The 12108-nt window shown below is 45.0% G+C and overlaps 1 protein-coding gene across 2 annotated transcripts in view; it reads right to left on the bottom strand.

Moving 5' to 3' along the window:
* Positions 1 to 5948: 5948 nt before the first annotated feature.
* Positions 5949 to 12108, bottom strand: part of DHPS (deoxyhypusine synthase) — a 41295-nt gene continuing 35135 nt past the window's right edge. For both annotated transcript variants that reach the window (XR_013622313.1, XM_068110249.2), the window contains 2 exons: positions 8558 to 8683; positions 5949 to 6321 (listed from right to left, as the gene is read on the bottom strand). Coding sequence is in view for 1 of the 2 variants with exons in the window: in XM_068110249.2 (XP_067966350.2) it covers positions 6181 to 6321; positions 8558 to 8683 (267 nt within the window). In the remaining variant the exon portion in view is untranslated. The remainder of the gene's footprint in view (positions 6322 to 8557; positions 8684 to 12108) is intronic.

Genomic DNA, 12108 nt, shown 5'->3' with positions numbered 1-12108 from the left:
TAAAACATATGGACACTGCCAGGACTTCCAGGAAAGAAGTTGGAATTTCAAACAAGGTGGATCTGGGGTGAATTAGTGGGGGTAGAAAAGATCAAGGTTTTGGATGGGGGAAGATAAGAGATGGTGGTGAACAGCTGTTTTAAAGACCTGGAGGGAGGAGTGGGATTGAAGGGAGTGTGGGAGTTTGTTCCAGAGGCGGGAGAAAAGAGGAATGAAGGAGTGAAGGTGAGCAGAGAGCCGAGATTTCGGCAGTTTAACCATCAGAGGGTTGCTGGCAGATCTTGCGCGACCTGTAGGAATATTTGGGGGACAAAGCACAGAGAGAGGTGGGGGAGCAAGGCCGGAGAGGAGTCGGTAGAAGACAGAAAGACCACCTACCTGCCTGCGGTGAGTGAGTGAAAGGCCCTCGGAGATAGCTTCATCGCGGGAGATTCCAATGATTCTGAAAGCTTTGGTTTCAACAGCGTGAAGCCGAGCCAGGTGTGAGGCAGGAGCACCGGCCCATAGGGGAGAACAGTATTCCATTGAGCTGCGGATGAAAGCCTTGTATGTGGTGAGGAGCTCAGGTGTGCCTAGGAAGGACTTCGCACGACGGAGGATGCCCAGTCGGCGACTGGCTTTGGAGGCCAGATTTTTTTTTTTTTGTATACTGAATCGAGGCTCGTGAAAGAGCTAACATTTACTTCACAAACAAATCAACCAGACAAACAAAACACACAAAAAGCGGGACCGGAAAACAAGATGGGGAGAGAAGGTGAAGCACACAAACACAACATTTGAGAGCAGGGAGATGTGTGGAAGGGAGAGGGCTTGGGGGGAGGAGGCATGGGAAGGGGGGGGGGGGGTGGAGGGAGAAGTATAAAACACAAGGACACCAATGACTTCCAGGACAGAAGTTGGTATTTCAAAAAAGTGGAATTGGGGTGAAATTAGCGGGGGTAGAAAAGATCAAGGTTTTGGATGGGGGAAGATAAGAGATGGTAGTGAACAGCTGTTTTAAAGACCTGGAGGGTGGAGTGGGATTGAAGAGAGTGAGGGAGTTTGTTCCAGAGGCGGGAGAAAAGAGGAATGAAGGAGTGAAGGTGAGCAGAGAGTCTTGATTTTGGCAGTTTGACCAAAAGAGGGTTGCAGGCAGATCTTGTGCGACCTGTAGGAATATTTGCGGGACAGAGCCCAGAGAGAGCTGGGGGGGCAAGGCCAGAGAGGAGTCGGTAGAAGATGGAAAGACCACCAACCTGCCTGCGGTGAGTGTGTGAGAGGCCCTTGGAGTTAGCTTCATCGCGGGAGATTCCAATGATTCTGAATGCTTTGGTTTCAACAGCGTGAAGACGAGCTAGGTGTGAGGCAGGAGCACCAGCCCAGAGGGGAGAGCAGTATTCCATTGAGCTGCGGATGAAAGCCTTGTATGTGGTGAGGAGCTCAGGTGTGCCAAGGAAGGACTTCGCACGACGGAGGATGCCCAGTCGGCGACTGGCTTTGGAGGCCAGATTTGAAATGTGGTTTTCCCAAGAAAGATCATGACAGATAGTGAGACCCAAAAGCTTGAGCGACAGAAATTCTTGGAGAGGATTGTTGAGAAAGTATATGGGAGGGTTGTCCAGTCGATCTTTTCGGAGAGACATAGTAAGAGTGTGAGATTTGTCAGGATTGAAAGACATGTTCCACTTGTTTGACCAGTCTGTGATTTTGTCCAGGTTTTCAGAGAGTGAGGAGGCTGCAGATTGCCGATCTGAGGGATGAGGAATGGAGCGACAGAGAGTAGAGTCATCAGCAAAGAGATAGAGAGGATTTTCCAGAGAGTCGGAGAGATCATTGATAAAGACCAGAAAAAGCACAGGGCCCAGAACACTGCCTTGGGGAACTCCAGCCTGAACAGGAAGGGGAGATGAGAGAAATCCATTCAGGGCCACACGTTGACTACGACAAGAGAGGAAGTCCGCAAGCCATGCGTGGAGATTTCCATGGATACCATAGGAGGAGAGTTTGGTGAGCAGAGCTGGGTGCCAGACCGTATCGAAGGCACATGATATGTCAAGGGAGACAGATAGATGGACAGATTTGATTGAGACAGACAGATTGATGGACGACACGCCATCGCATAAGCTCCCTGGAACTATGTTCCAGGTGGGCTAATGAAAAATATATCTAATTTCCATAAGTTATCAACTCCAAGTCAATACTTCATAGTAGCACCTTTAGCAGTGATTACAGCTTTGTGTCTTATTGGCGATGTCTGTATCAGCTTTGCACATCTGAATTTGGGGAGTTTCTCACATTCTTCCTTGCAGATTTGCTCAAGCTCCGTCAAGTTGGATGGGGAGTGTCGGTAAACAGCAATCTTCAAGTCTTTCCACAGATTCTTAATGGAATTATACTTTGGGCTATGGCTGGACCACTCAAGGACTTTCAAGTACTTGTTCTGAAGCCATTCCAGTGTTGCTTTGGCTGTATGCTTGGGGTCATTGTCCTATTGGAATCTTCACCACAGTCTAAGATCTTTTACACTCTGAAACAGATTCTCCTCAAGGATTTCCCTGTATTTGTCTCCATTCATTGTTCTCTCTATTCTTACAAGTCTCCCGGTCCCTGCCGCTGACGAGCATCCCCATAGCATGATGCTGCCACCACCATGCTTCACAGTGGGGATGGTGTTAGGTGCATGATGAGCTGTGCTCGGATTCTGCCAGACAGCACGTTGCATTCAGGCCAAAGTGCTCAATATTCATCTCATCAGACCACAGAATATTTTGCCTCATGTTCTCAGAGTCTATCCTGCGCCTTTTTGCAAACTCCAGGCATGCTGTCATGTGCCTTTTCTCAGGAGTAGCTTCCGTCTGGCCACTCCCCCATAAAGCTGAGATTTGTGAAGTGCTGCAAAGACTGTTGTCCTTTTGGTAGGTTCTCCCATCTCAGCGAAGGAACTCTGTAGTTCTGCAGAGTGGTCATTGGGCTCATGGTCATCTCCCTGACCAAGGTCCTTCTTGCCCAGTTGCTTGGACAGCCAGCTCCATGAAGAATCTGGGTAGTTCCGTATTCTTTGCATTTCCTAATGATGGAGCTCACTGTACTCTTGGGAACTTTCAACACTAGAAATTATTTTATACCCTTCCCCAGATCTACGCCTCCTCACAATTCTATCTCGGAGTTCTACGGACAGTTCCTTGGACGTCATGGTAAAGTTACTGCTCTGACATGCACTGTCAACTGTGGGACCTCATATAGAAAGGTGTGTTTCTTTCTCAATCATGTCCTATCAATTGAATTGGCCACAGGTGGAGTCCATTCAAGTTGAAGAGACATCTCAAGGATGATCAATGGAAATTGGATGCACCTGAGCTCAATTTGGAGTGTCATAGAAAAGGGGTTGAATACTTATTGATTCGAGACATTTCCGCTTTTCATTTTTAATTATTTTGTAACAATTTCTAAAAAAAGAATTCCACTTTGACATTATGGGGTATTACGAGTAGATCAGTGACAAAAAACCTTAATTTAATCCATTTTTAATTCAGACTGTAACACAACAAAATGTGAAAAACGTCAAGGGGTGTGAATACTTTCTGAAGGCACTGCACAGCTCGCTGAGGTTTAATACTGCAACTCCGGGGTGTTTTGGCTTGGTTTTTAAGCTTGAGCAATGGCATATGATGCTCTGATTGAGGATGTTGATTTGTGAAGGCAAGGTTCTAAAAAGGAAGAGGGTGAGGGTCAGGCTGGTATGTTCAGCGGCAGGGAATGGAGGTCAAAATATTATGTCACAGACATAAAAAGGGGGGACTGATGTGGGGGAGAATTTTACCCTTATGGGGGGACTGATGGTTATTTCCCCACGGTTTCTGAGAAGATTTTTTTTTAAATTACCCAAATTTGAGGCCAAACCCACATTTTCAGCCTCTTATCGGGAGTGGATCAAGATGGGGAGCACAACCCCATGAGACCTTAATGTTCTGATGTAACGTACCAAATTTGGTCCATATTGGTCATGTAGTTTGTGAGGAAAATATGTTTTAGTGAATATGATGGATTACAGGAGGGAGCCTGTGGCCCCCTTTCCAGGGGAGATACGGCCATGGGGAGCACAACCTAAGGTTAGGGCATGGTCACGATGTCTCATGGCGAGTTTGTTCTGGATCTGCCTGGAGGTTTCTGAGAAGATTTTTGAATGAAATAGCAATATTTGGGGCAAACCCCTCTTTTACCCGATTCTAGGGGGTGCATCAGGATTGGGAGCACAACCCCATGAGACCTTGCTGTCTTGATGCATCATACCAAATGTGGTCCATAACGGTCGGGTCGTTTGTGAGATGTTTTTGTCAAATGTTAACGGACATCTGTATGTACGTACGTACGGCCGGACACTGGGACCCACTCAATTAAGTTATTTCAGAGAAATGACGAAAAAATATATGGCCACTTAACACTTTTAGTCCAGAAGGGTGAGAGAACAGAGACAGATAATGCAAAAAATTTGAGAGAAGACTCAACCTACTCAATGTGCATTACAAGCCGAGTATCCAAGTCCTACAGATAAATAAGGACTGATCCATATTGGGAGTGTGGGGCTGGATATTGAAAATTTCAATCATCACAGCATCAGGAACCATGGATTTATAATACCAGTACACCCGCTAACTACTGGAGGGGCAGAAAGGGTCATTCCTCTTTGGGGTACATAGATTACAGTCAATCTATGGTCGGGTCTCAAAAACATTGGATGTGTGTTCATTTACCAAGTTTCTTGTGGAGAGATCGCCAAGTGGTTTAAGCATTCGAGCAAGCACTCCATTCAAAACCCTTAAGGAACGGCTGGCTTGGCAAGCGCTAGCTAGCTGCTTGGTAAATGAGCACAACCCGGGCTTCCTCCCTTTCAGTTTCGTGTTAAACAGCAGGAGCGAGTTTCAAAAGTTCACCACGAAAAACGCCAGGGTAGCGCCATGTTATTAACCCAACACTTATGGGGTACCTAGAGTACAGTAGATCTTCGCTCAGTTCTGTAAGTAAAACTTACCTCACGGATGTCGGGATTCCTCCAAATTTCTTCATTTAGTATTGTAAAAACAGCATTAGCGACTGTTAAAAAAGCTAATCATACGTGTTTGTGGTTCATAATGTTCATTACTCCTGGTAGAGGCCGTTGTTCCCACAAAAACGACATGATAAGCTATTTATATATGTTGACTCGCCAGAAAAACCCCTTTAAGAGGTGGGATATTATTGGTATTAATTTTGTTTTGTAATAACAATATTACGCTATATTATCGTTAGTTTTGTTATTCGAAGCGGCCTTGGAAAAACGTCACGATAAAGCTAACTTAATATGGCTATACACCTCAACACACAACCCATTGACGGCAATGGCGGGGAAAACCCGCTCGGGGGAGAAAAACCCCTTGGGGAGGTGGGCAAATGAATGCGCTACAACCTTCATTATGTAACCTTTCGTCATCCTGTCAAGTTTGGTTGAGATTGGATAAGTAACGACGGAATGTATTGGCGTCAAAAATTCATCAGACAGACACAAATGGCGTATTTTAGTATGATGTGCATAAATGGTGAAATTTCATACCCCCACTCCACGACCCACCCCAAACCCAAACAGAATAAACGAGAACAGCACTCTTCAACGTCACAACCGTGACCGATATGCTTGCGCCCACATTATTACGTCATCATACATACTTACACCAAGTTTGATTTAAATCCCTTTGGCTGTTTTCAAGTATCACATTTTTACCTGACATGACCTCTGACCTTTGACGCCGAAATCTAATCACTTCGTCTTTGCATAATGATAAATACTTGCACCAAATTTGACCTTGATCCATTCAGCTGTTCCTCTTGAGCTATCGCGGTAACGAAAACCTCTCGCGGACACACAGATGGACTCAGCGGAGGCATAAAAAAGTCATGTGCTGAGATGGTTTTAAGTCGAGAAGTTATCAAAGAAGCAGTGATAGAGTGGGGTTTAATAAAATGCATGGTACACAACAAGGCCACACTAGACACCAAGCAATGCTGTTTTTGCATTTATAGACAGATTCATAGCCAACTTAATGTACACAATGAATACCTAACAGTACAAAAGTGTCTGCTGCCCTGGTTATGCCAATAAAGGACACGGCTCACTTAGCCGTGGACCAGTGTTGACCACAACTTGATAACATGGTTGCAGTCTGGCTCTTATTTGTCATCCACCTTTCCCGCTTTGTGCTTTCCATCCTCATCCGTTGGCTTCACTGTCGCTTTGTTTCGAGCAAAGAAATCTCGAGCGAAAGTTTCGGCAACGAGCAGGGGGAACACGAGACTTGCTTCGGCGTGGACCTAGGGTGCAGTCAATGGCAAAGCAAAAAAAGGAAGAAGAACACCAATAAGCAAAGTATGCAAAGATATACAACTAATAAAACAGTGAAATACACTGGCAATGACGAAGACTGCTTTCCCCTGTGGACTGGAGCTCCAGCATCACAAGTCTGGCCTGGAAAGCGCAATCTAAAGCTCTCGCTATTGTTTGGAATCTCCACGATGAGGCCAAAGCACAAGGTCTGTTGCTCTCACATCGCAGATCGATCGGTGATATCTGTTTTCCACCGACTATTCTCCACATTGCTCCCTCAGGAAGCATGCATTCTTCCAGTAACGCTCTACTGTTTAAACTTCAAAAATCCAGTTACTGCACACTTCTTTGTTCCTTGCGGAACCACCTTCCTAAGCTATCCCACCCCACTCCTCCAGGGCTTCACAAGGTGGTGCACTGCTATCTCACACCAACGCTCATCCTCACCACCTTTTATTTTTACCCCCATTCACCTTGCGTCGCCCTCTTGCTTGCGGGTTGTTGTGCTTCCACCCCTCCTCTTTCTGTCCTCGAGTTCGTCCATTCCCTTGCTTATGGTGTCCAACTCTTGCCCTAGTGCTCCAATGTCAGTTCATTTGCTCTTCCATGAGTCTCGATCTTATAAAGGGAAATAAAAAACTTATAAACACAAAACTTACAAAACAAGAGCGAGAATTGCTTTGCAATACAAGTCTCCTACCAAGTTTCAGTTCAATATCAGTAAATTATTTGGGTGGTGATTAATGCCACGTTCAGTGCCAAAAATAATAATAATAAAAAAAACCCGATGTACTTACATGAAGCAAAAACACGCGTTATGCGTACAGCTTATGTGCAGATATAATACAATGTAGTTGTATACCTTGGGTGATTGCAATTGCACGAGGTCATGGACTAACACCCAGGCCTAAGGCATGAGGCCTGCCAAATTGTGCTGCTTCATTTGGGGTGAATCAGGCCAGCTGTCCAGCCAATGGGTGTAAAGCAGCGGGGTGGAGTCAGAGCAGCTGAAAACTCACCCATGTATAACACTATATTTTCTCAGTTCAAAAAGGGCATAACTCCGTGAAAAATTGGCAAACGTCCCGAAACTCAAACTTGTTCTGTAACTTATCATAATAAAGCCATGTACCAAGTTTCAGTTGAATATGTTAAAGAGTTTGGGAAAAAAGCAGAAAACCACAGGTGGACATAAGGACTGATGGACAGAAAAAGAGAGAGCAAACCTATAGTTATTTCCAGGTAGGGGGAGTAATAACTAAGCAGCAATAAAGATACAAAGGCAAAGATAATTGTAATTGGGAATTTGAAAATACAAGGAAAAGGGAATTGGTCATTGTTCAAGCAGCTTGGCTCTCTGAAGGTCTCATGTTACCTGGAAGACCATTTCCTACCATTCTAACATCATTGAGGCGTATACTGTGACTGAAATTGATCAGAATACAACACAACAAACAACATGCATTTTAAGGCCATTTTCCCTGCTAGAGCGGGGGTTAGCCTTGCAGGCCCCATGACAATCTTCTCCATTTTGCCCTATTTTCTGCATCTCCCCTTGTTAACCCACTTGTCCGCATTTCTTCTTCGACCATCTTTAGCCAAGTCTTTCTCGGTCTTCCCCGTCCTCTACTTCCTTCTACATTCATTTCCATCACTCTTCTCAACCAGTCACTTTCATCGTTCCTCAACACATGACCAAACCATCTCAACCTGTTCCTCTTCACAGCATCCATCACAGGCTCTATTCCCATCATCTTTCGCAATTCATCATTTGTCTTCTTCTCTCTCAACGATACTCCGCACATCCACCGAACCATTCGCATTTCCACCCTTTCCAGCCTTCGTTGCTGCTCTACGTTCATGACCCATGTCTCACTCCCATAAATCATAACACTTCTCACACATGCAGCATACACCTTTCCCTTCAGCTTCAACGACACTCCCCTCCTCATTGATCAGAATGTAAAAGGAAAAAAGAAAATCAATGAATTTTTGCACAAGAGAACAAGCACTCAGGCCGAACAATTCAGCAGCAAAACAGCCTTATTTCTTGAACTTTCGTGCAGAAAGGGAACGAATCTTCTGATGAAAGCAACTTCTTTCCGTTTTTGTGACTAATTACCTCCAAGATAATGAATGTCGAGTGAGTTTGTTACATCCATTATCCTTTTCTGCTACACTCACAGTGCAGGTGCACCACATGCACACAGGGAAATGACAAACCTTGATTGGAGTCGCGTCTGATCGGATTTTGCCCCAAGATACGGCCTCGTCGGGAGATGCACCGGAGTCGGAACCCTCAAATTCCTGCCCTGTATTGATGAACACGGCATAGTTTGCACCATTTCTCTGTAAACACACACACACACACACACACACACACACACACACACACACACACACACACACACACACACACACACACACACACATACACACACACACACAATGATTACTTCACTCATGCATTTTCTTTAAAATAATAATGGCTTTATCATTCAAAACAGAAAACTAACTCAAGGTCGAATTGTGAAATCACGTTCATGTGACGAAGTGGATGCATGCAGGTGGAACGTGTGGACGATTCAACAATCATTTTCCTGCCCCTCTTGCATGAGTAATGCTTCAAGGCATTTGAGAAAACCGAGTGAGATTGAAACAGCCGAATGTGGTGGAAGGATAGCTAACTTACGGCTCGGAAGCGGCTCCATCACTCTACTACGCCGGAGCATTTGCACAAGAGAAGGAAAATCAAGAACTCACTGAAAGGCCTACAGTGCAATTCTTTCTTTTGCTGTCATGGTAACAAACACTTTTAGTGTTTCACCTGAGCCAAAATAATTATTTATCCATGTGACAAAAGGTATCTGGTATCGTTACATATCTTCATTATTTATTTTAGCAAAAGCAGCAGATTAAACAGAATTGTCTGTTTCGGTGAAACTAGCTTGTTACTTTTTCAACTTGACATTAACACATGTTAAGTTGACTATCAAAACACTTGCGTTACCCATGGGTTGCAACAGGGATGCTACAGCAAGGGGGAGGGAAGGATGGTTCACTCTTTCAAAAAAAAAAAAAGAAGCAGTGCAGGCCAGGCCTGACGTTGGAATGAAGATGACAGGAATTTGGACTTTGTTCAGTGTGCTGGAAATAACTTGCCTACTCTTTGTGAAACACCCTCGGATCTTTAACGTTCACCAAGTAAAGTTATGAAGTTGGCGTTCAGAGGGTTTGAAAGGCCTGGACAGAAGAACGGGGCTGCATGGAGATGGACGACATTGCTGTTGTTTTGGATGGAGCCGTTGGATGCTGGTTTAATCATTCTTTGGAAGTGTGGCTGTGCAGCTGATGCAGAGTCCCTCCCAGGTCAAAAATCCCACATAAAACCAAGAGGCCAAATCCCATTAAAAAATCCCATTGGAAATTGGACCAGTAGGCTCTACTGGGTTCAATAAGGAAAGTGAAATACTGGACCAGTAGATTATACCAATAAACTAGAGAGGTTCCAGGGAACCTGAACTCAACTGGTCTATATCAATATGGTTAGAATATGCATAATAGAACCACAAACTATAAAGTTTATATGTGCTAAAAAATATATGACAAAAATTGATTTTTCAATATGGCCACCCTGCCGCGCCCATTTTTGGGCGTGCAACGCCCAAATGCAATCCCAAACTAGTTTATGTCTTTAAAATGCTGCGTAAAAAGTTTCATCAAATTTAATCAATATTTGTGACTTTTAGAGCGTAGACGTCGAATTGTTTACAGACGACAGACAGACGACAGACAGACAGACAGACGAAGGAACGACGGACACTGGGTGTCGCCAAAAACTCAGCTGGACATAGTCCAGTTGAGTTAAAACAGTCGATCAATGGGGGACCAGTAGAATACCAATCGGTCAATGGGACCAGTAGGAAACAAATAGAAACCATGAATTCCAATAGAGACCCATATAAATGTCCTTCTGGTCTCTATTGGTTTCTATGGGATTTTCGACCTGGACTGTTAACAGTAAGCTGGTACTCATTTTTCCAACCTCGGTAGGATGACAGGCGAGTCAAGCCACCTGGTGTTATTTCATCGGCAAGGCAAGGCTCGGACCCAAGACCCTAAGACCTCAAACCAGCCTCCTTAATCGTTAAGCCAACACCAGGCTGATAGAGAGAGCAAGGTGGGTAAATTGCGAGAATGTTCTAAAACCGTAAGTGTTCACAAAACACGCCACGAGGACGAGGGCAGAGAAAAAGAAAAAAAAGTTAAAAGTAGATAATTAAATAACAGAACATACAGATATAGACTTGGCATTTAAAATGGAATTTTTTTTTTCTTGACTTGGGTTTACTTTCTTAACTCAGTATATCAATCTGGTGAGTTTCTTTTACACTTTGGTGATTTATTTGTTAAAAGAATCATGTCACTGTCTGTCGCAGCAAGAAGTCAAGAACAGGATTATATCAGAGGTGGCGTGGCAAAATGTACGGACAGGTGCATTTGATGATTGGCTTCACAGTCGGGTATACAAGTGTTGTTGCATTCTGTATTAGTGGAAAACAACTGCTGCACGTCTCCAAAAGTTATTGCCCCTTCCTCTGGAGATGGTCCGTCAACTCGACAATGCTGTTTGTCATGGAGTGGTGGCTTTACGAAATTACGGCATGAAACAGCGTGCTATTGCTCGGCAGTATGGCATCACTCAAGGTCAGGTGTCAAAGATCCTGAAACGAAATGCTCAGAGGGGTATCCCTACTCCAATACCGAGGCCAGGACGTCCCCACAGAACCACAAGGAGGGATGATCGCCAGCTGCACCGGTTAGTCAGCAATGGCCGCACCAAGTCAGCTAATCAGCTTAGGGCTGAGTGGCAGCAACTGACAAATGTGCCTGTATCCAGAAGGCTAGTCAACCAACGACTGGTTCAAGCAGGCTATCGTGCCAGGCGTCCCCTGAGAAAGCCACGCCTGACCAGACAACACCGCCAGTGCCGATTGCAGTGGGCCAGAGAGCACCATCAATGGCAGCCAGGACACTGGAATCACGTGATCTTCAGTGACGAGTCTAGATTTCTGGTCTATCGTCAAGATGGCCGTGTCCGAGTGCGCAGACAAGTGCATGAAGCCTACAACAAAGATTGTATAGTGCTAAGAGTCCAAGCTGGAGGTGGTGGGGTGACCGTTTGGGCTGCTTTTCATGCAGGGGGTAAAACTGACCTGGTTAGTCTGAATGGAAACCTGAACCAGTTCAAGTACAGGGCCATTCTGGAAGAAACATTGCTTCCATTTGCTCGTGCAGCCTTTCGAGGAAACTTTGTCTTCCAAGATGACAATGCACGGCCTCATCGTGCTCGCATGATCCAACACTTTCTTGCTGACCGTGGTGTAGAGCATATGGAGTGGCCTGCCATGTCCCCGGATATGAATCCGATAGAGAACTTGTGGGCAGAATTAACGCGTCAAATTGACCACTTGGACCAGCAGCCGACCTCTGTGCGTGAATTGCAGCAGGCTATTGTCACTGCATGGCAAGCGATTCCTGTCCAAACCTTGGCGAATCTCGTGAACAGCATGCCTCAACGTGTACGTGCTCTCCTGAATGCTCGTGGGGGTTACACGAAGTAAAAAAAACAAACAAACAAAAAAAAACCTTTAGAGGCAATTTTTCCCCGCAAAGCGGGGGTTGGCCTTTTTCGGGGACCGTGGTTGTTGTTGTTTTTTTGGTCCCCTTTTTGAAGCAATATTTTACGGCCGGATGCCCTTCCTGCCGCCAAC

This window comes from Myxine glutinosa, chromosome 1 (genome assembly GCF_964187855.1).
Source record: "Myxine glutinosa chromosome 1, kmMyxGlut1.1, whole genome shotgun sequence".
Classification (NCBI taxonomy): Eukaryota; Metazoa; Chordata; class Myxini; order Myxiniformes; family Myxinidae; genus Myxine; species Myxine glutinosa.
Note: the sequence above shows the minus strand (reverse complement) of the source record. Positions and strands in the feature narration are given on the sequence as shown.